The sequence below is a fragment of the Leptodactylus fuscus genome, chromosome 3 (genome assembly GCF_031893055.1).
Source record: "Leptodactylus fuscus isolate aLepFus1 chromosome 3, aLepFus1.hap2, whole genome shotgun sequence".
NCBI lineage: Eukaryota > Metazoa > Chordata > Amphibia > Anura > Leptodactylidae > Leptodactylus > Leptodactylus fuscus.
Window position 1 is genome coordinate 16,655,221 of NC_134267.1, and position 25,895 is coordinate 16,681,115.

At 43.3% G+C, this 25,895-nt stretch overlaps 1 protein-coding gene across 1 annotated transcript in view; it reads right to left on the minus strand.

Annotated features, from left to right (window-relative positions):
- The window catches only part of USH2A (usherin), a 514,207-nt gene that overhangs the window by 196,368 nt on the left and 291,944 nt on the right, over positions 1-25,895 (minus strand). The window contains exons 36-38 of the mRNA XM_075267084.1: positions 24,850-25,001; positions 18,051-18,213; positions 6,538-6,717 (exon numbers count right to left, since the gene is read on the minus strand). Coding sequence (XP_075123185.1) covers positions 6,538-6,717; positions 18,051-18,213; positions 24,850-25,001 — 495 coding nt within the window. The remainder of the gene's footprint in view (positions 1-6,537; positions 6,718-18,050; positions 18,214-24,849; positions 25,002-25,895) is intronic.

The following is a 25,895-nucleotide window of genomic DNA, read 5'->3' on the forward strand; positions in this document are numbered from 1 at the left end:
TACACACAGTGATGTCACAGTACAGAGATAATACACACAGTGATGTCACAGTACAGAGATAATACACACAGTGATGTCACAGTACAGAGATAATACACACAGTGATGTCACAGTACAGGGATAATACAGACAGTGATGTCACAGTACAGAGATAATACACACAGTGATGTCACAGTACAGGGATAATACGCATAGTGATGTCACAGTACAGAGATAATACACACAGTGATGTCACAGTACAGGGATAATACACACAGGATGTCACAGTACAGGGATAATACACACAGTGATGTCACAGTACAGAGATAATACACACAGTGATGTCACAGTACAGGGATAATACACACAGGATGTCACAGTACAGGGTAATACACACAGTGATGTCATAGTACAGGGATAATACACACAGTGATGTCACAGTACAGAGATAATACACACAGTGATGTCACAGTACAGAGATAATACACACAGTGATGTCACAGTACAGAGATAATACACACAGTGATGTCACAGTACAGAGATAATACACACAGTGATGTCACAGTACAGGGATAATACAGACAGTGATGTCACAGTACAGAGATAATACACACAGTGATGTCACAGTACAGGGATAATACGCATAGTGATGTCACAGTACAGAGATAATACACACAGTGATGTCACAGTACAGGGATAATACACACAGGATGTCACAGTACAGGGATAATACACACAGTGATGTCACAGTACAGAGATAATACACACAGTGATGTCACAGTACAGGGATAATACACACAGGATGTCACAGTACAGGGTAATACACACAGTGATGTCATAGTACAGGGATAATACACACAGTGATGTCACAGTACAGGGATAATACACACAGTGATGTCACAGTACAGAGATAATACACAGTGATGTCACAGTACAGGGATAATACAGACAGTGATGTCACAGTACAGAGATAATACACACAGTGATGTCACAGTACAGGGATAATACGCATAGTGATGTCACAGTACAGAGATAATACACACAGTGATGTCACAGTACAGGATAATACACACAGTGATGTCACAGTACAGGGATAATACACACAGGATGTCACAGTACAGGGATAATACACACAGTGATGTCACAGTACAGAGATAATACACACAGTGATGTCACAGTACAGGGATAATACACACAGGATGTCACAGTACAGGATAATACACACAGTGATGTCATAGTACAGGGATAATACACACAGTGATGTCACAGTACAGGGATAATACACACAGTGATGTCACAGTACAGGGATAATACACACAGTGATGTCACAGTACAGGGATAATTCACACAGTGATGTCACAGTACAGGGATAATACACACAGTGATGTCACAGTACAGAGATAATACACACAGTGATGTCACAGTACAGGGATAATACACACAGTGATGTCACAGTACAGGGATAATGCAAAAAGTAATGCCAAAGAGAAGAGATGTCGCGCATAGTCGAGGTAAACATTGGACTCTACAATGAAACTTAGACTGGAACTATATTCTATTTTCACCTTTCATAGTCTATTTTCATTGCTAACTACATTTTACGTCTCGGTAGAATTGCCCTGTGCTGGTTAGTGACTACTATGGAGTTTTTCAGCCTATTAGAGTGAAAGGACATTGTTATGCTTTAAGTCTCCTGTGGTGGCGCTGCAGTAGAAATAATCAATTGCAGACATTTAGGTTAGACCTGAAGTTTACAGCAGATCACTATATACAGCACACCCATAGAAGATGCCTCCGGGATATAACCTTCCTCTATCAGTACAGGGGTCTTGTATCAGATTCACCGATTTTGGCTAATCGTTCTTTCCATTTTAGTCAATGGGAGTTATTGAAAGAGCCATGAACTTTAATGGCGAGAAATCAACATTGGGTGGAACGTCCAACTGGAATTGGCAACCCAGTCCCTGACATAGATGGCCGTGCCCTATATGTACGATGTACATAACTATCCCTCTAACCAGAAGCGGATGGAGTCACACTGGTTATTGTATACTATGTACAAGTCGAATGCTATATCTGGATGACGCAGACTTTGCATAAGGATTTTTTTACTCGGCCATGTTAAATAACACAGTAAAGTGATATTTCCCTCAAATTATAGAGCTAATTACTAGAGGATGCTGATGGCTGCAAATTCTATTAACGCACTTTGTAAGGTGAGTCGATCTCATCAGCGGAAGTTCATAATTGTCTACAACCAAGGTTGGCACAAGTGCAACGTCTACACGTTCAGCTTAATCATAGTCATAATAGTCTATGGAGTGAATAAATAACATCTTACTTCTACGTCTACCCTGTGCCGAGATGTTCTTGAAAGAACAATACTACTACAGATCATCGTAGAAGGTTTGGATGTAGCAGAGCTAATCCGGAGTTGCATTGTCAGCTAGCGTAACGCAGTAGTTGCAGAGACAGACCCAGGTAATACACTCACTGACCAAGGTCCGCACAATAGATAGATTGATAGATATGTCTGAAACTACGAAAGTTCAACAGTATCGGTAAATAGGCCCCACTTCATATTGTCACAAGGGGGCGTAAAATTGTTTTTCTCGATGTTCTATAAAAAAGACTACTTTTGGGTAGTGTACATCTTGGTTAGAGATCTAAGACGCACTCAAAGACAAATGGCACAGTTGATGGATTGTAAGAGGAGAGTTATATTTGGACCGTGAGATGCCCCATTTAGGCCATTGTGTCCTAGCTGTTAGGAGGTATTGGGAAAACTGGTTACATAAGGATACACACATACAGCAAAAAGGCTCCGGCTGGCCCAGACAGACCGCCCATGGAGAGGATTGTGGGAGATGCTCATGCTTTTCAGTGGATCAAACAGTTTCTTAGTCCACCATCCAAACATGGATGCTCCAGTCAGAAATGGGGGTGTACAACCTTGTTGTCGCCTCTAGCCTGAAAGATGAGATACGGCAGGACATGGAGGTATATACAGAATCTGTATGGTAAATAGCAGTACATTTACCACAGATGTTACACCTGTAGTCTGGATACAAGATGGGATACGGCAGGACATGGAGGTATATACAGGCTGTGTATGGTATATAGCAGTACATTTACCACAGATGTTACACCAGTAGTCTGGATACAAGATGGGATACGGCAGGACATGGAGGTATATACAGGATCTGTATGGTATATAGCAGTACATTTACCACAGATGTTACAGCTGTAGTCTGGATACAAGATGAGATACGGCAGGACATGGAGGTATATACAGGCTCTGTATGGTATATAGCAGTACATTTACCACAGATGTTACACCTGTAGTCTGGATACAAGATGAGATACAGCAGGACATGGAGGTATATACAGGCTCTGTATGGTATATAGCAGTACATTTACCACAGATGTTACACCTGTAGTCTGGATAAAAGATGAGATACGGCAGGACATGGAGGTATATACAAGCTCTGTATGGTATATAGCAGTACATTTACCACAGATGTTACAGCTGTAGTCTGGATACAAGATGGGATACGGCAGGACATGGAGGTATATACAGGCTCTGTATGGTATATAGCAGTACATTTACCACAGATGTTACACCTGTAGTCTGGATACAAGATGAGATACAGCAGGACATGGAGGTATATACAGGCTCTGTATGGTATATAGCAGTACATTTACCACAGATGTTACAGCTGTAGTCTGGATACAAGATGAGATACGGCAGGACATGGAGGTATATACAGGCTGTGTATGGTATATAGCAGTACATTTACCACAGATGTTACACCTGTAGTCTGGATACAAGATGAGATACAGCAGGACATGGAGGTATATACAGGCTCTGTATGGTATATAGCAGTACATTTACCACAGATGTTATACCTGTAGTCTGGATAAAAGATGAGATACGGCAGGACATGGAGGTATATACAGGCTCTGTATGGTAAATAGCAGTACATTTACCACAGATGTTACACCTGTAGTCTGGATACAAGATGGGATACGGCAGGACATGGAGGTATATACAGGCTGTGTATGGTATATAGCAGTACATTTACCACAGATGTTACACCAGTAGTCTGGATACAAGATGGGATACGGCAGGACATGGAGGTATATACAGGATCTGTATGGTATATAGCAGTACATTTACCACAGATGTTACAGCTGTAGTCTGGATACAAGATGAGATACGGCAGGACATGGAGGTATATACAGGCTCTGTATGGTATATAGCAGTACATTTACCACAGATGTTACACCTGTAGTCTGGATACAAGATGAGATACAGCAGGACATGGAGGTATATACAGGCTCTGTATGGTATATAGCAGTACATTTACCACAGATGTTACACCTGTAGTCTGGATAAAAGATGAGATACGGCAGGACATGGAGGTATATACAGGCTCTGTATGGTATATAGCAGTACATTTACCACAGATGTTACAGCTGTAGTCTGGATACAAGATGGGATACGGCAGGACATGGAGGTATATACAGGCTCTGTATGGTATATAGCAGTACATTTACCACAGATGTTACACCTGTAGTCTGGATACAAGATGAGATACAGCAGGACATGGAGGTATATACAGGCTCTGTATGGTATATAGCAGTACATTTACCACAGATGTTACAGCTGTAGTCTGGATACAAGATGAGATACGGCAGGACATGGAGGTATATACAGGCTGTGTATGGTATATAGCAGTACATTTACCACAGATGTTACACCTGTAGTCTGGATACAAGATGAGATACAGCAGGACATGGAGGTATATACAGGCTCTGTATGGTATATAGCAGTACATTTACCACAGATGTTATACCTGTAGTCTGGATAAAAGATGAGATACGGCAGGACATGGAGGTATATACAGGCTCTGTATGGTATATAGCAGTACATTTACCACAGATGTTACAGCTGTAGTCTGGATACAAGATGAGATACGGCAGGACATGGAGGTATATACAGGCTCTGTATGGTATATAGCAGTACATTTACCACAGATGTTACACCTGTAGTCTGGATACAAGATGAGATACGGCAGGACATGGAGGTATATACAGGCTCTGTATGGTATATAGCAGTACATTTACCACAGATGTTACACCTGTAGTCTGGATACAAGATGAGATACGGCAGGACATGGAGGTATATACAGGCTCTGTATGGTATATAGCAGTACATTTACCACAGATGTTACACCTGTAGTCTGGATACAAGATGAGATACGGCAGGACATGGAGGTATATACAGGTTCTGTATGGTATATAGCAGTACATTTACCACAGATGTTACACCTGTAGTCTGGATACAAGATGAGATACGGCAGGACATGGAGGTATATACAGGCTCTGTATGGTATATAGCAGTACATTTACCACAGATGTTACAGCTGTAGTCTGGATACAAGATGGGATACGGCAGGACATGGAGGTATATACAGGCTCTGTATGGTATATAGCAGTACATTTACCACAGATGTTACACCTGTAGTCTGGATACAAGATGAGATACAGCAGGACATGGAGGTATATACAGGCTCTGTATGGTATATAGCAGTACATTTACCACAGATGTTACAGCTGTAGTCTGGATACAAGATGAGATACGGCAGGACATGGAGGTATATACAGGCTGTGTATGGTATATAGCAGTACATTTACCACAGATGTTACACCTGTAGTCTGGATACAAGATGAGATACAGCAGGACATGGAGGTATATACAGGCTCTGTATGGTATATAGCAGTACATTTACCACAGATGTTATACCTGTAGTCTGGATAAAAGATGAGATACGGCAGGACATGGAGGTATATACAGGCTCTGTATGGTATATAGCAGTACATTTACCACAGATGTTACAGCTGTAGTCTGGATACAAGATGAGATACGGCAGGACATGGAGGTATATACAGGCTCTGTATGGTATATAGCAGTACATTTACCACAGATGTTACACCTGTAGTCTGGATACAAGATGAGATACGGCAGGACATGGAGGTATATACAGGCTCTGTATGGTATATAGCAGTACATTTACCACAGATGTTACACCTGTAGTCTGGATACAAGATGAGATACGGCAGGACATGGAGGTATATACAGGCTCTGTATGGTATATAGCAGTACATTTACCACAGATGTTACACCTGTAGTCTGGATACAAGATGAGATACGGCAGGACATGGAGGTATATACAGGTTCTGTATGGTATATAGCAGTACATTTACCACAGATGTTACACCTGTAGTCTGGATACAAGATGAGATACGGCAGGACATGGAGGTATATACAGGCTCTGTATGGTATATAGCAGTACATTTACCACAGATGTTACAGCTGTAGTCTGGATACAAGATGAGATACGGCAGGACATGGAGGTATATACAGGCTCTGTATGGTATCATGTTATCATTCAAAGCCGCTCATCTCACGATATGTTGAGCCAAGAGGAAAGGTAAGAAAGCACACACCTCTATGACATACAGTAAGTAACACATTGACACTGTTGTACCTACCTCCTGGAGGCATTGCGATTTCGGTGGGGGCACTAGTCACATGACCCTGGCTATTTGTTGCATTTACTGTCACAATATATCTGGAGAAGGGAACCAGACCATCGACCAAGACCAAGTCACCGCTCTCTTGCCCTTGATACAGGATCCGGCTGGTGTTGGTAATACTATGGATATCATCACCTGTTATAATACAAAAGAGATGTAACAATGTTATTAAGAAAAACAACCACGTTCATGGCTACCATTGTAGGTTGGGGTTATTGAAATACATTTTCCAGGAATTCATGTTGGTGGGCATCCATTGTGTTAGAACTCTCCAGCAGGATGTCCAGGGAGGGTTGGATTGGCCGAGCAGAGGATCTACCTAAATAATGCTACCGTCATGGGCACCAGTAGAAGACAAAGCTATTTGGAGGAGTCTATGGAGACAACCACTGGGCATCAGAGTGGTCTTATGAGATGATAACCTAGCATATCTTTTATATCCATACACTCTATTCTAGGTTTTCATATATTTTCTGCCCTGGGTACATTCATTACTTATGAGTTAAAGGGGTTTTTCAGAATAAGGATAGGTCATCAATTAAAGATCAACAGGGATTTGACACCTTCTTGAAGAGGTCGCAGCATTTGGGCAAGTGCTGCAACCTCTTCAGTACTTGCCAAGTACAGTGCCATACATTGTATAGTGGCAAAGCTTGGCATTGCATGAGTCAGGGATCCTGGGTGTTAGACCCCCCATGGATCGTCAGTTGATGACCTATCCAGTGGTCACTTAGACCATAAAGAGTAACTGCAAGCCAAAGCAATCCAGTGACACTTGTGGGTTCATACATACTGCTGATCATCAGGATCTACCCAAAAGTGGTCCTAAATCCAGAGTTTGACTATTTCTGATTTACCATACTTGTGTCTTGGCCATAGGTATGACAACTTGACCTCTAACCAGTGCTCTTATAGTATTGTCAAATATCAACCATACATCACAATAATGATACATTGTAACATCAATGTAATACCCCCACTCCAAATAGCCCCCAGGCAGAGCCCTAGACACTTACCCCTGCCAAATGCCCTAGGATCTTTTGCCCTCCACGTCCTCAAAGAAGTGATTGTGGCCTTGTTTTCCTTGCACAGACCTTACAATCTGCCCTGCACTTGTGTAACAAAGGGACTATCATAAACAGTACATACAGTGGGGCAAAAAAGTATTTAGTCAGTCACCAATAGTGCAAGTTCCACCACTTAAAAAGATGAGAGGCATCTGTAATTTACATCATAGGTAGACCTCAACTATGAGAGACAAAATGAGAAAACAAATCCAGAAAATCACATTGTCTGATTTTGTAAGAATTTATTTGCAAATTATGGTGGAAAATAAGTATTTGGTCAGTAACAAACAATCAAGATTTCTGGCTCTCACAGACCTGTAACTTCTTCTTTAAGAGTCTCCTCTTTCCTCCACTCATTACCTGTAGTAATGGCACCTGTTTAAACTTGTTATCAGTATAAAAAGACACCTGTGCACACCCTCAAACAGTCAGACTCCAAACTCCACTATGGTGAAGACCAAAAAGCTGTCAAAGGACACCAGAAACAAAATTGTAGCCCTGCACCAGGCTGGGTAGACTGAATCTGCAATAGGCAACCAGCTTGGATTGAAGAAATCAACTGTGGGAGCAATAATTAGAAAATGGAAGACATACAAGACCACTGATAATCTCCCTCGCTCTGGGGCTCCACGCAAAATCTCACCCCGTGGGGTCAAAATGATCACAAGAACGGTGAGCAAAAATCCCAGAACCACGCGGGGGGACCTAGTGAATGAACTGCAGAGAGCTGGGACCAATGTAACAAAGCCTACCATCAGTAACACACTACGCCGCCAGGGACTCAGATCCTGCAGTGCCAGACGTGTCCCACTGCTTAAGCCAGTACATGTCCGGGCCCGTCTGAAGTTTGCTAGAGAGCATTTGGATGATCCAGAAGAGTATTGGGAGAATGTCCTATGGTCTGATGAAACCAAACTGGAACTGTTTGGTAGAAACACCACTTTACGTGTTTGGAGGAAAAAGAATACTAAGTTGCATCCATCAAACACCATACCTACTGTAAAGCATGGGGGTGGAAACATCATGCTTTGGGGCTGTTTCTCTGCAAAGGGGCCAGGACGACTGATCCGGGTACATGAAAGAATGAATGGGGCCATGTATCGTGAGATTTTGAGTGCAAACCTCCTTCCATCAGCAAGGGCATTGAAGATGAAACGTGGCTGGGTCTTTCAACATGACAATGATCCAAAGCACACCGCCAGGGAAACAAAGGAGTGGCTTTGTAAGAAGCATTTCAAGGTCCTGGAGTGGCCGAGCCAGTCTCCAGATCTCAACCCTATAGAAAACCTTTGGAGGGAGTTGAAAGTCCGTGTTGCCAAGCGACAGCCCCAAAACATCACTGCTCTAGAGGAGATCTGCATGGAGGAAGGGGCCAACATACCAACAACAGTGTGTGCCAACCTTGTGAAGACTTACAGAAAACATTTGACCTCTATCATTGCCAACAAAGGATATATAACAAAGTATTGAGATGAAATTTTGTTACTGACCAAATACTTATTTTCCACCATAATTTGCAAATAAATTCTTACAAAATCAGACAATGTGATTTTCTGGATTTGTTTTCTCATTTTGTCTCTCATAGTTGAGGTCTACCTATGATGTAAATTACAGACGCCTCTCATCTTTTTAAGTGGTGGAACTTGAACTATTGGTGACTGACTAAATACTTTTTTGCCCCACTGTATGTGCCTATGGTATGTAAGTGTACTACCTATATGGGATTATATCCCATAGGGGCAGACCATGCGACTGCTATGAAGCCCTTGGCCATCTGAGGTTGACTTCTTTTTGGTCCCAACTCCATTGGGTGGCAATTCTGTGCAGGATTCCCCCCTACAGAGGAACGACACTGATAGCAAGCAAGGGGTGTAAAGAAGGGGATCGGTCAGGGACGTAGCAATTACTACCGGGCCCAAAAACAGGAGGGGGCTGAAAGCCCTGTCTACATAAAAACATACCAGTATTAAAGAAAGCACATGGTACGTGGGGGCCCCATTACAAGTCTTGCATTGGGCCCCAGGGTCTTAAAGTTGCACATTTCAAATGGTGTGAAAGGTTCCTGGTTGACAAAACTAAGGAGCCTATTCACGGGCCCCCCTCTTGTCTCCATAAATCACAGCGCCTACAGCTTTTTTATCACAACCGGTACACAATACATAGGATTTACCGTCCACAATGCAAGCGCCATTGTGTCCTGCGCGTTCATTGGTTGTGCTGCCAAGGGGTTAAACTAGCATGGCGCGCTAATCCAATTGAAACGGTCGGTGCCAGGGGTTTTAGACTAATGCCGTTTCTAGCAATACGTCTATTTTTGCATAAGATATAACACGCTTGAGACAGTTTCATCTTAGAAAGTCTTGCTGCAATGCCCCGCTACTGAGCACACAGGCATTATGTAAATGAAGATTATCTCACTTTTCAATTGGTGTTCATCATTCATGGATGCCAACAGAGATTTTGGGCTCTCTGGGGAAGTTCTCAGAAAGGTAGCCAAAGCGGACTTAAAGGCGGAAATCCATAATCAAATATCTAGATTGATTGTGTCACTTGCACTTGTATTGATTTTAATTGGACTGGCTGACCTGAGAGAATAATAGAAGTGCGTCGGCCGCTGATTTATGGCACTGAGATCCGTCCTATTGTGAATGGTAAGCAGATGGTATAGTTTAACTCTTTCCGCGATGACCCGCTCTGTCCCTGTAAATGGATTGCATTCTATTCCCTGGCGTTGATCTTGGGCATTTAGAAACCAAAAAGAGAGTCTTGTCAAGTCCAAAATGTCTCCCGAACCAGTAATGGCACCTTTAACAGGAGCAGAAACGTGTCGCAATGGCTGAAAACTGATGACGCAATCCAGAGATGACCATCCTTTTATGGAACTACCAATCAGACTGTAAGTGCACCAGGGGCGGAGCTTGGTTGGCCACATGTGCCCGCAGACAGATGCAAGTGCTCCGGCTCTCTTCTGAAATTCCTGGACCTTCCAGCTGTGATTGGCATTTTCAGCCTCTGTCGGCATCACCACTGGCTGTAGGGAAAAATGGCAAATCTGGCCCCGCCCCTGATGCACTTGCAGGGTGATTTGCATATCTAGAAAAAGAGGACTCTCTCTGCATTGCATCGGTTTGTGGTGTTTCTGCTCAACTAAAGGCCCCTACATAGAACTAGAGGTCACATGACATACCAAGGAAGCTGGAAAAGGCCAGAAGAGACCCAACGAGAACACTGGATGCTCCAAGGAGACCCAGGAGAGGTGAGAAGGTGAATATATCTGTCTGCTATTTTTTTACACCTTGTCTGGGTCTCCAGCTATTATACTCTGGGCTCACAGGCGATGAACTCCCAAAGTTTCAAGTTTGGAAATTTTTTGGCAAATTTGGGTTGAAGCTGTTTCTTTCCAAACCAGTTTGCTCATGTGTACATAGACTATTATTGATTTCAGAGGTATTTTGGACTCCATTTAATATACACTGAAAGATTATGGGCGTCCACCTTTTAGCATCCCGGCCAGCCCGGACTTCATCCCCTTCAGTCTTTACCAGGTTCAGCCCCATACTTTTTGTAGTGTTTGAGTCAGTTATTGCAGTTCGCTGGATCTTGCCAGTAGGTGTATTTACCATAGGTGAAGACCATGTAGCTGCTATGAGGCCCGCGAAGAGATGGGGCCCAGCTCTTGTTGGTCCCATCCTCTTTGGGTGGCAATTCTGTGAAAGACTCTCCTCTACAGATGATTGACATTGATAGCAAGCTTCGAGGTGAGGAATGGACCATTGCAATGGGAAGAGTGTAAAAAGGTCCTGGGTACAAAACCCCAACAATGTGATGAGGTCATAGAAGGTCCAGTGTCATAGAAGACCCAGAAGTAGAGAAGAAGCATAGAGGTGAATAATCAGTCTAGTTTCCTGCTCACTCACTGGATGCTATACTGTGTATAGAGGCCATGAGGGGGTCATTATACTGTGTATGGGGGAAATGAGGGGGTCTTTATACTGTGTATGGGGGAAATGAGGGGGTCTTTATACTGTGTATAAGGGCAATGAGGGGGTCATTATACTGTATATAGAGGCAATAAGGAAGTCATTATCCTGTGTATGGGGGCAATGAGGGAGTCGTCATACTGTGTATAAAGGCAATGATGGGGTCATTATACTGTGTATGGGGGAAAATGAGGGGGTCATTATACAGGGTGGGCCATGTATGGCTACACCCAGATAAAATGGAAGTGGTTGCTGATATCACCTTACTGTTTGTGGCATATTAATACATGGGAGGAGGGAAACATTTAAGACCGGGTGACATCCATGGCGGCCATCTGCAAAGCCACCATTTTGGATTCAATTTTACATTTTTCAATGGGAAGGAGGTCATGTGACACATTAAACACATGGTGAATTGCACAAGAAAAACAATGGTGTACTCATTTTTAAAGTAGCTTTATTCATTATCGAGTTATAGACACATTTGTGACGTGGAGCAATGACAGTAACCCACTAAAGGATGTTTCAGGTGCCCCACATCCTGGATCTTCACAGAGTACACATAGCCTTCAAACGGCTCCAGAGATAGAAGTCCAAGGGAATGAGATCCGGAGACCTTGGGTGTATCCATATCTGGCTGTATCCATGCTTATGGCCCACCCTTTACTGTGTATAAAGGCAATGAGGGATCATTATACTGTGTGCAGGTATAGGAGGATATTATAGTGTGTAGGGAGTATGTTACTATGTAGGGAACATTAAGAGTACAGTATTATGGGTGGAAGGGACAATGGGTATTATCTGGGCAGAATTGAGGTTATTATTTGGAAGTAAGGTATATGGCTAGGACTACATTGCAAATTTATCTACAACTTTCATCTTCTAACCAAAGATTGCCTAGTTACCCTGCAATACACTAAGGTTAGTGACTGGAGGATCATTGTGACCCCCCGGGGTGCCGGAGCCACAACTTCTAGTCTCAAAAAAGATTGAACACTGCTCAGCATGTTTCGAAGTCCCATTTGCAGCTTCCGAGGGGTAGCGAAGCAATTCCATTCACTAACATAAGTGAAGGAATTGATCAGTGTGAAAAACACCAATCTTGATAAGTCAGTCCCATAGTGCGTTTTTCCAAAAACAGAGCCTCATCCATTCATAGGTTGTGTCTGGTACTGCAGCTCAGCTTACTTTGGAGTGAACTGCAATACCATTCACAGCCTTTGGACAGGTGTGGTGCTGTTCTGAAAGACGGCAGCCATGCTTTTTCAGTCCCAAACAAAGGAGGGAGGAAAAAAACCTTGCACACCACTGTTCTGTTTTTCACAGACCTAACATTTTGGTCCGTTTTTGGCCTTATTTACAAGACAGTGAATAACAGATATGCAACAGACATCACCTGGTCATTTTAAAACCCATGAAAGTCTATGGGTGTATTCACAAGTCTGTTTTTGTATCCGTCAGAATGAACAAAGCTACAGCAGGTCTGTGTTTTGATGGATTGATTTACAGATATCAATCAATCAATGGATCAATGTTTTTTGAAAACACAGATCAGTGTGGTAAAAAAAAAATTAAGGCTAATTAAATTTATCGATTTTTGTATTGTCTGTTAAAAACGGATGACACTTGGCCACCAAAGATGGACAAACGGACACGGAACGGACGTGTAAAATTGAATAGTCCGGTGAATAAAGCCTTATCCACGTGAACGTCAAAAATGGCCGTTTTAAGAAAATATTGGGTGGAATTTGTGGACCTTCTACACCAATTTTGGACAAAATTTGTTGCATTTTATCAAAAGACTTCTTCTTACAGCAAAGATACGACACATCCGTCATTCCTCAAAAGTGGGAGGAACAGAGTGGGCTGGGGAAGGCTTGGCCCAACTTATTGAGGGTCAATGCACACGGAATTATTGGGCGTGGATTCTGACGGAAAAAAAGCCACCCATTGACTTCAATGGGTTCCTTTTTCCTCTCGTGGAAAAAGGAACCCATTGAGGTCAATGGGAGGTTTTTTTTTCAGCGTGGATTCTGATGAGGAATCCGCGCTCAATAACTCCATTTGCATTGACCCTTAAAGGGATTCTACCATTAAAAAACTTTTTTTTCTAGGTATCACCTCGGAATAGCCTTTAGAAATGCTATTCGTCTCCTACCTTTGGAAGTGCTCTCCGCCGCGCTGTTCATTCGAAATACCGGTTTGTACCGGTATGCTAATTAGTTCTCTCGCAGCGATGGGGGCGTCCCCCAGCGTAGAAAATGCGATGGGGGCATCCCCATTGCTGCTCGAAAACCGACTCCAGTGCCACCTCTATCTTCTTCTGCATCCTCCCCTTCCTTCTTCGGCTTGACGTGGGATGCCTGCGCAGTACACTCTGTTCGGCGAACTTCGCCGAACGTACTGCGCATGCCCACGACCATAGTGCCGACACTGCAAGTTCGCCGAACAGAGCGTACTGCGCAGGCGTCCGACGTCAAGCCGAAGAAGGAAGGGGAGGATGCAGAAGAAGACAGAGGCGGCGCTGGAGTCGGTTTCGAGCAGCAATGGGGACGCCCCCATCGCATCTCCTGCGCTGGGGGACGCCCCCATCGCTGCAAGAGAACTAATTAGCATACCGGTACAAACCGGTATTTCGAACGAACGGCACGGCGGAGAGCACTTCCAAAGGTAGGAGACGAATAGCCTTTCTAAAGGCTATTCCGACGTGATACCTAGAAAAAAAAAGTTTTTTAATGGTAGAATCCCTTTAATATAACTCACTCCACTTTTCTGTAAATCTATGCCAGTTCCTATAACCACCATCTTCTATGTGACGGTTGTTATTTACGGTCTTGTATAATAAAGTCCCTTCAATGGTCTTAACCAACCAACACAAAAACTACACACTGGTATGACTAAGGCCTTATACGTCTCATTTTTGGATCTGTAACAAGTACCATTATAAAAGCAAAACCCTACAAGGCTTGCATTATGGATGTAGGGTCCCTTTAACCCCCCTTGCCGATTATTCCACCATCCTCCACCTGTCAGTGCCCGTCACTTATTTCCAGAATTTACCTGCTCTACAAATTAGCAAAGTAGATGGTTAAGATGAAAGCACGTGGCGGATTCTTAAGATCAGCTTTCCCACCACTGAAATATGCAGGGAGTCAGTCCTTTAGTGCCGTCAGGAGATAAATGGCTGGTTTTCCTTGCTGAAGAATATATAATAGTTAAAAAGTCACTTTTTTCTTCTAGCTGTACATAAATCACAGAACTAGTCAATATTTAATAATGCTTGCCTTGGATTGCAGTCCCTTGATCACCCCTGTCATGTGTAATAGCTCCCTCTTCGATATCTTTGACATAAAAGCCCGGCTTTACTGCAATACTAACATGTAGAGGGTCATTACAGATCGACATTTACCTTAATCTGTGACTGCCAACCATGAACCGATAAATTCCAGAAGATTCCACTGGGAGAAATCAGTATAGTTCTCAGTGGGAAGAAATGAAAGAAAATTCTGCCGAGAATGGAATACATTTTCTACAAGGGCTGTTTGGCAAATGGGTCCTGACGTTTTTGAAAGTTCTCTCGCTGCAAAGGCTTGCAACATTTAATGCCGATTTGATGGCTCGAAAGACAGGCTGACAATCGTCGGCGATGCAATGGGGAGGCAGCAGAATTTTTGTCGGCAAAAAAAAACAATGCAGAGTTCGACGTAAGATTTGGACATCGGGTCGGGGGTGTTGGGATTGTCGTACGCCCTGCAAAAAATATTGCGTTTTTGTTGCAATCAATCAATAGCGTTACAAGTCATAATGTAACAACCGATTCACGGTAGAAGGCGTCAAAGTGTTCATTGCATAAAAAAGCGGACAGAGGCGGCGGCTTAGAAGGGGGTTGTCAGACACTGCCTATCGTATATTAAACGTTCCGGCACCAAACGGAACTTTTATAGCGTTCTATGGGAATTGGAGTACAGGGAGGTCTTCTCTATGGCTCTATTCTGATTACGTTTTTTTTTTTTCATCTGTTTAACTGATGGTCATCCATTTACAAAGACAGGAATGTTTTTAAAAAAAATTATAAAAATCGATTGTCGTTTTTGACTTCCTTATCTTCAAAACCCCTTAATAGAGTTGAGCGGTCGGAAAAGATCGGATTGATCAAATTTCACGATCGGGACCGGCTTGAAAATGATCGGAAATCAGATATTGAAATCTCAAGATCGGCTCAACCCCGAAAGTGACTTTTCCCATAGAGAAGCATTGACTAGGGTTGAGCAATCGGGATTGGGAAAGATCAGATCCTGATCGGCGATTGACCGAATTTCACAATCGCGATCAGGATCGGCTGGAAAATGATCGGAAATCGGATTTTAAAATCGATTCTGAAATCTCAAGATCGGATCAACTCTACCCCTTAACTTTTTATCTTTCCGTTGACAAAGCCATACGAGGGCTTATTGTGCGGAATAATCTGTTCTTCATAATGGTGCCATTTATTATTCTGTATCATGTACTGGGAAGCTGGAAAAAAAATTCAGAATGGGGTGGAATTGGAGAAAAACTGCATATGTACGACTTTCTTATGGGATTCGTTTTTACCTCATTCACTGTGCAGCCAGAATGACATGTACCCTGTATTCTATGCTTGGCTACAATTCCAAAGATACCAAATTTATATGGTTTTAATTACATTGTAAACCGTTAAAAATCCAAAACTTTTTGAATTTTTTTTTTCTTAAAGTCTCCATATTCTGACATTTGGAACTTTTTTATATTTCCATGTACGGGGATGCATAGGGCGTCTTTATTTGTGGGGCCAGGTGGAATTTTTAGTTATACCATTCTGGGCAAGGTCTATTGCTTTGATCACTTTTATTCATATTTTTAATCAGAGGCGAAATAGTGAAAAAACTGCGGTTTGTCACTTTTTTGGGCCAACGAGGACATCCTCTACGTCTAGAGGAGAGAACATTTCACCATCATCATAGATGGGGATTCTTTACTATAAGAGCAGTGAGGCCATGGCGTTCATTGCCATAGGATGTAGTGATGGTGGATCCATTGGGCAAATTCAAAGATGGCCTGGAAGACTTTCTTGAAAGGGCAAATATTATAGGCGGAGTTCAGGCGAAGTTCACATTCGGAAAAAGTGTTGCAATCTTGACTAGAGATGAGCGAGTAGTATTTGATCGAGTAGGTATTCGATTGAATTCTACGGTATTCAAAATACTCATACTCGATCGAGTACCACTCGCTATTCGAATGGAAAGATTTGATGCAGAACCAGCGTTGATTGGCTGAATGCTATACAGTCGGCCAATCAACGCTGGTTCTTCTCCTACCTTTAGAAGTCTTCTCCGTGCAGCGTCCCCGTGGCGTCTTCCGGCTCTGAATTCACTCTGCCAGACATCGGGCCTGGGCAGAGCCGACTGCACATGCCCGCGCTACAAGAAAATGGCCGCTTTGACTGTAATCGGCCATTTTCTTGTAGTGCGGACATGCGCAGTCGGCTCTGCCCAGACCCGATGTCTGGCAGAGTGAATTCAGAGCCGGAAGACGCCGCAGGGACGCTGCACGGAGAAGACTTCTCGGAGAATCCAGCCCGACCCTCATTCGTGGACTTGGTAAGTTCTATTTGATCGAATGTTGCCTACCCCTGAAATGAACATTTTCCCCCCATAGACTATAATAGCGTTCGATATTCGATTCAAGTAGTCGAATATTGAGGGGCTACTCGAAACGAATATCGAACATTTTACTGTTCGCTCATCTCTAATCTTGAATTTTTGGCAAGCAAATTTACGTAACCCCCCCCCCCCCCCAGATGTCCAACAAACCCTCTTATTGTTATTGGGGTCCCACGGGACGACTCTACTATTTTTGAGGCCCATTTTTCTAATATTCTAGTCCTCTGACTGAACAAAGGAACAGACTGGAGCAGATGTAGATGTAGCCTCAATGGTATTAGATTTTTGGTGAAGACTGATTGACAGATTTGAGGTTGGGAAGACGTTTTTTTTGCCGAATGGGTCAACTAGTATCAGGCTCATGGAAGTTTTTGCCTTCCTCTGAACACTGTAGGGTTATAGGTCGGACTTGATGGACCTGCATCTTCATCCAACCTCATCTACTATGAAACTATGTTGTGTTTATACATAAGAGCCAATCAGAGGAGGCAGAGCTGGAGGAGGAGGAAGAGAGCAGCAAACTGGACCAATGATGAGATAGGGGTGTGTCTCAGAGTAACTCAGATGACTTGTATACAATATATAGACTTCTATAGCGTAGTCAATAAGCAAGACCTGAAATAAACAGCAGGACATCATCGACTATAGATAATGACTTAGATCATTTTGAGCTCCTGAATGGACAATCACAAGGAAGAGATTGATATCATGTTACAAGACAGCAAATAATAAGTAATTACCTTCTTTTTCATAAAACAGTCCATTAAAGAGGACATCATATGTAATATGACCATTGGGTTTTTCCGGTCCTTGCCATTTCAGCTGGACATCCCTTGGACCATTTATATTGACATGGACTGAGACATTTCCCTCGGGCTCAGATTCTTGAGTATAGGCCTCCGTCTGTAAGAGAAAGCAGATAAAAACCAAGAATATCTGTGTATATCATATGTAACTAGCTGTGAAGAGGCCTCCGTGGCAGCAAATCAAAGCACAATGACTGTGATTTACTATCGGCCTGCTGCGTGACAATGCAGAAACGCTCTCCGAGGCTAAACTAAGATAGTGTTAGGACAACGGAGCTTTCCTCGGGGATGGCTGATGTAAGAATCGCCTTTGATTGATATGAGCTATACTGCCAGCAAATTTAAAGGGGCTTTCCGGCACATGACATGTTTTGAAAGTGGCTTAGAAGACATAAAAAAACAATAGTCCCTTTGCTCTCGTTCCAGTGCTGCCGGTGTTCCCTGCTGGTCTCTACTTCCTCCTCAATCTCAATGGCCATTCACCGACTGTACCGGTGACCGGCCTTAGCCAGTGACAGCCCAAGTGGTATTTCCGATGCATCGGGAGAGACCGGGAAGCAGAATCTAGTGGGGAACCCGGGCAACATCAGCATAGGGGGATTGATGATCGATGGGGATCCCAATATATTGAATGTACGGAGGGGTCTGTGAAAATGGACAAAACTAGAACATGATCTTTAGTTTTGGGGTCTGTTACAAGGGACCATCACAATAATGATCGTCTGGGTAGTCCCCCATTTACTTGAATTGAATTAAATGCAAACGGACATCACGTGGCCATTATTCACATTATAAAGTGAAGAACAAAATAAAATCTGAGGGTGATACCAATTGCCCCATGGCAGGGGAAAAATTTCTTCCAAATGTGGCAAGCGATATAAAATCCTGGATCAACCAAATATCTAAAGCCTGTAAGGCCTCCTTCACACCTGCGTTCGATAATCCGTTCGGGGAGTTCGCATGGTGACCCACGGAACGGAATACTGAATGCAACTGCAAGCGTTGTGCAGTGAAAGCACACGGACCCCATGGACTATAATGGGGTCCGTGTGCTTGCCGCCAGATCTCCGCAGGGATCATGCGGACAGGAAAGCAGTTCACAATCTACTTTCCTGTCCGCATAATTTGTGCGGAGATCTGGCATTATAGTCTATGGGGATCCGTGTGCTTTCACTGTGTAATGGGGAGCAGGTGATGATATACGCAGTAACTGCACAGAGCCACGGAATAACAATATATAACAGTTTAATAAAGAAAGGAGGGGAAGGGAATGGGAACGGGAGAGAAGGTAAGAAATAAGTATACAGTAGCTAAGCAAAACATATAACTTCAATATGACAGTGCGCACAACAAATAGTGGTAGTTACCCCTCTAGTGTCTTTAGTTAGAACCTGTATGCATTGGCTAGGCCAAGTCAGTAACAAGGTGCACCTTATTAATCTTCCAGGCAGGGGCCTGCTTTATCTTCCAGGCAGGGCCTGCTTTGTCTTCCAGCACACAAAGCTGCTTTAATGCTTGACCGAGCTGTATGGCCCCTCACTCTACTCACACTCCAACATACCTCTGTTTACAAGCTGACACAAGGCAGGAATAGTGAAGTCTCTCAGGGTCCTTGTTCAGCAAAGGAAAGTCCTAAATGGGCAAAGCAGCCTGCAGCACGTCCTCCTAGCATGACATGTGTCCCCCTTCTGCCTGCAGCTTCCTGTATGCACACGCTTTTCCTCTCTGGAACATACCATCTTTCTCTGAGCTGTAGGGGGGGTTCTTTTGTGAATAGATTTGCCCTGCAATTTAGTCTTTCAGCAGTAGATGGCAGCAGAAGATCAGACAAATGACACAGTTATTCCATAAGCCCCTTACAACTGCACAACGCTTGCATTTGGTATTCCATTCGGGGGGTCCCATGCTGACTTGCTGACTTCCCCGGAAAGAATACCAACACAGATTTGAACCAAGCATAAGGTCTCGTTCACATCTGCGTAGGTAATCCATTCAGGGAGTCCGCATGGGGACTCCCCCCCCCCCCCCCAACGGACTGCCGAACGCGTTGGAAAGTGCTGTGTAGTGAAAGCACATGGACCCCATAGACTATAATGGGGTCCGTGTGCTTTCTGCGAGATCAGATCTCTGCGGACAGAAAAGTAGATTGTGATGTACTTTTCTGTCCACATGTTCCCTGCGGAGATTGCGTGGAAAGTACACGGACCGGACCCCGTTATAATCTTTGGGGTCCGTGTTCTTTCACTGCTCACCGCTTGCCAATGCGCTTGGCATTCGGCCTGGTGGTTCCCCATGCGGACTCCCCGAATGGATTACCGAATGCAGATGTGAACAAGGCCTAACCTGCACTAATTCAGATCCCTACATCATCCAATACACCCTTGTGCACTCAAAGTACTAATAAGAGACACTTCGTAAAGAGAACAAGATCCGTCAGCAGCAAGTAATCCACTTGTTGATGGTTTCATGGAAGCAACCAAAATTTTTTTTCATACACTATAGTGTAAAAACAAACTAAAAAAAACAAAAAACCTAAGACACAAACATTTCTTGCCACCATCATAATATACTACTCAGTGGCGTAACTAGGAATGGCGGGGCCCCGTGGCGAACCTTTGACATGGGGCCCCCCTGACCGATGCCAAAGACCCAGACCCCCCCACATTCCTGCGCACACTATTATGCCCCATAGTTGCGCCTGCACACAGCATTATACCCCATAGTGACACCAATACATAGTATTATGCCTCATAGTGGCTCCTGCACACAGTATTATACCCCATAGTTGCCCCTTCACCCAGTATTATGCCCCATAGTTGCCCCTGCACACAGCATTATACCCCATAGTGGCCCCACCACCCAGTAAAATGCCCTATAGTGGCCCCTGCACACAGTATTATCCCCCATAGTGGCCCCTGTACACAGCATTATACCCCATAGTGGCACCTGCACACAGTATTATGCCCCATAGTTGCCCCTGCACACAGCATTATACCCCATAGTGGCCCCTTCACTCAGTTTTATGCCCCATAGTGGCCCCATCACCCAGTATTATGCCCCACTGTGGACACCCATTAACAATTATTATACTCTGGACCCTTTTCAGACCCCAGAGTATAATAATCGGAGACCGAGAGGGGGATACAAACATAAACACTGTGACTTACTTATCCCTGCACTCCCCGCTGTTGGCTATCTTCAATGATGTCAGGGACGTCATGTGACCGGGGGTCTGCGTTGCATCACATAAGGACGCAGGCCCCGGTCATGTGACGTCTGAGACGTCACACAAGTAGGCCCCGAATCTTTCGTGGAGCATGGAGAGGTAAGTAACTCTGTTTGTTATGTTCACTTACCTCTCCCGTGCCTCCGATCATTATACTCGGGGGTCTGAAAAAACCCGTCAGTATAATAATGATGTTTGCGGGGCCCGCGGTGTCACTTACCGATCCCGGCCACTGCCAGGATCGGTAAGTAAGTAGGGCCCGTTACTGGCTGGGTAACGGCCTATTAAAAAAAACAACTGCAGTGGTAGCGGCTATCGCCGGGCCCCCTAATGTCCCGGGCCCTGTGGCAGCTGCCTCCGCTGCCTCCCCGGTAGTTTCACCACTGATACTACTTATAGTAATAAATTTTGCCGGTGACATAGCCAATGTTATTCCCCGTCAGAGTTTCACTTTAATCTTTCACTCTGTATAAGTTTGCGCGCCGTTTTTTTCCTTCCAGCCTGGAGCATTTCTCTGACATTTATCTCATTTCCATTTTTTTATACCTACTTTAAAAAAAAAAAAATCTTCTAACATACTTGAAGTTAAAAATGAAGACACTATTCTGGCGAGGGGCCAGGCAAGCTTTTAAGAGTAAATATTCATCAAAGTAGTTGAAGCTATAAAATGTTTGATGGTAATAAACTGTGCATTTCTGCTCTACCATAGAGGCTGTGGGAAAAGTTGGAACCGATTCAAGCAGTAAAACGGAACCCTCTAAGTAGACACAATTAGGATTTAGAATTTTCGCTCGGAGTTTTGTGTGTTTCATGCGGCGTATGACCAAAAGACATGACAGTAACCATTTCATGACCCTTAAAGGGGTTGTACAGGATTAGAAAAACATGGGTGATTGTTTAGAATGGTTCTAAGAAATGGCGCCACTTTTAGCCATAGGTTGTAGGTGGAATTGCAGCTCAATTAAGGGTGGTTATACACATTATATATCCATGAACATTAGCCCTTGCCTTAGGTATACATACTTGTGTCCTAAATGGGGAGAAAGTCATGGTCACACACTGGTGGCAACAACTTACCACCACATCAAACAAAGGATCAGGCATGTCGGATTTCATCAGCCCAATCCTTATCTCCCCAACGCTTGTTATCAAGAGAGAGTTGGGACATCCCTGACCATAGATGGTTGGGCTGTGTTTTCAACATTATAACAGTTTTCTCATGACCATAATTATATTAATTGCGTAGACCATTGAAAGCTTTAATTTTTGCAGATAGAAATAATTTAAAAAATTTACATTTCAAAGACTATCTCCAACCATCTTAGTGGTGACATATTTTGTCAATACAGGGCACAAATACAGGACTATGGTGTATGGTCTCGTCAGAAAAATATCCATGATGTCCTTATTGTTGGATGGTTATCAGGAGGACACTACATGTATGAGAAGATAACCCGACCACAATAAGGACATCATGGCTGGTTATCAGGAGGACACTACATGTATGAGAAGATAACCTGACCACAATAAGGACATCATGGCTGGTTATCAGGAGGACACTACATATATGAGAAGATAACCCGACCACAATAAGGACATCATGGCTGGTTATCAGGAGGACACTGCATATATGAGAAGATAACAACCACAATAAGGACATCATGGCTGGTTATCGGGAGGACACTATATGTATGAGAAGATAACCCAACCACAATAAGGACATCATGGCTGGTTATCAGGAGGACACTACATATATGAGAAGATAACCCGACCACAATAAGGACATCATGGCTGGTTATCAGGAGGACACTGCATATATGAGAAGATAACAACCACAATAAGGACATCATGGCTGGTTATCGGGAGGACACTATATGTATGAGAAGATAACCCAACCACAATAAGGACATCATGGCTGGTTATCAGGAGGACACTACATATATGAGAAGATAACCCGACCACAATAAGGACATCATGGCTGGTTATCAGGAGGACACTACATGTATGAGAAGATAACCCGACCACAATAAGGACATCATGGCTAGTTATCAGGAGAACACTACATGTATGAGAAGATAACTCGACCACAATAAGGACATCATGGCTGGATATCAGGAGGCCACTACATGTATGAGGAGATAACCTGACCACAATAAGGACATCATGGCTGGTTATCAGGAGGGGACACTACATGTATGAGAAGATAACCTGACCATAATAAGGACATCATGGCTGGTTATCAGGAGGACAATACATGTATGAGAAGATAACGTGGACACAATAAGGACATCATGGCTGGTTATCAGCGACATTACAGATATGAGAAGATAACCTGACCACAATAAGGACATCATGGCTGGTTATCAGGAGGACAATACATGTATGAGAAGATAACGTGGACACAATAAGGACATCATGGCTGGTTATCAGGAGGACACTACATGTATGAGAAGATAACCTGACCACAATATGGACATCATGGCTGGTTATAAGGAGGAAACTACATGTATGAGAAGATAACCTGACCACAATAAGGACATCATGGCTCGTTATCAGGAGGACACTACATGTATGAGAAGATAACCCAACCACAATAAGGACATCATGGCTGGTTATCAGCGACATTACAGGTATGAGAAGATAACCTGACCACAATAAGGACATCATGGCTGGTTATCAGGCGGACACTACATGTATGTGAAGATAACCTGACCACAATAAGGACATCGTGGCTGGTTATCTAATGAGTTCCAGAATATAGTTCCTACATTCATGGTTTTTATCCATTGACAACCAATTAAGACAAAAGTTGTCACCACTAAGATGGTTACAGAAAGTTTTTAAGACTCTACAAAAATGATTAACTTTTAATTTGGTAATTTAATCATCAGGTCCCAGGGATTGCTGATGATGGACCAGGGGGTTCTGTTGACTTCACGACCCTGTAATCTGAGGCAGCATTCAGCCTCCTGAGTCACTGTGTCTCCTCTTCCCCATTAATTGTGAGATCAGGGAAGGGAGAGGGGAAGACAACCCCTTTAACTAAGGTTGGAAACATATGTATATAAAGTAGGATGGACATTTGATCACATTTGGGGGCAATTAATTTAAATTTTTACGTTATTTTTTTGGCATAAATAGTCCCAAATTAATGATTTACGAATCTTTTAAGACCATTTGTGACTAAAATAGTAATGTAGAGCTGGTCTACAAAGAGTCAGGGACAAACTAAGCCATGACAAAGCTACGGACCTCACAATCCCAACAGATCTTATTGGTGAATGTGTGCGGGATGTGTGGTGGTCCTTGGAATTATCCCTTGGTAGACCCAAGGAGTCCCATTCTAATAATGGCTCTGCACCGCTTTCTATCAGGGCATTAGTCCAGAAGACCTATTAATTTGGTGATTCCAGAGTTACCAGTTTTATTGTCATTTTACAAGAACAAAATTCTTAATCTGAGAGTTTTTAACAATCCCAAGAAGCGGTTAACCTGCCAATGTCTTACCTTTTCACCTAAGGCACAGCCTTTTGCAGTACAAGCCTGGAGCCTGAAGGAATGCTTACTCCAGGGAGCCAGGCCGTCGACAAAGTAACTTCTCCGTGAAGAGTTCTGCATTAAGATGCCGTCCATGTACAGCCCATAAGATGTTATAACACCTAGAAAAATAACAGTACAACTAAATCTTATAGTAAAGACAAAACAATAACATATCAGTATATAATAAAGGGAAGGTGGATGATTCCCATTCATTTTACTTCTGATCGTTAAAGGCAATCTGTTCGTTTCCAGTCTTTGCTTTGTCTTAAACTCCTTGCAGGTATTGCAATTTTTTGTGATGCGTGAAGCTAACATTATTGCGTGCTACAGTATATATACAGCTTCATGCGAAAAAGTCAATCTAAAGACAATCCTCCGGACTGGGCTAAAACAAGGCAACATCAAGGTCTGCAAGGTAATGGAAATACTGCAAATAATTCTGTCCCTTCCTCCCTTCATCTCTTCCCTTCCTTCCATCCTATTTTGGTATCCTACTTTGTACTAGAATGCAATATTAGGGTAAGGGAATTGCTAGAGCGGCAATTCCTCACTAGCTGCTGGTGAACCCTGGGGAAGGGCACAATAGACAGTGAGCCCTAAGATGAAATCCCCCCACTGTCCCTTCCTGTTTGCTGGTCCAGTCCTAAGCAATAGTTGGTAACTGGTCGACGGGCCCTTCCTAAATAAATGACAACACAGAACGAAGAAATGACAAACAACAACAAAGGGAGGACAACTAGCCAAGGGTCCAGTAACAGTCAAGCAACGCAGTACAGAATCGTAATCCAAGAGAGAAGTCAGTAGGGAAAGCCAGAGGTCAATTATATAATAGTAACAGAAGTGGAGGTTAGCAGGGACAAAGTCTAAGGACAGAGTTACAATAGCCAGCAAGCCTGTGTGGGCTAATAACCTGTATATAGGAAGTCCAGGATCTGCCCTAGATTTGATTGGCAGACAGGCTGTCAATCACACAGGCCAGACTAGAATCAACCATTTGATGATCAGAGAGAACA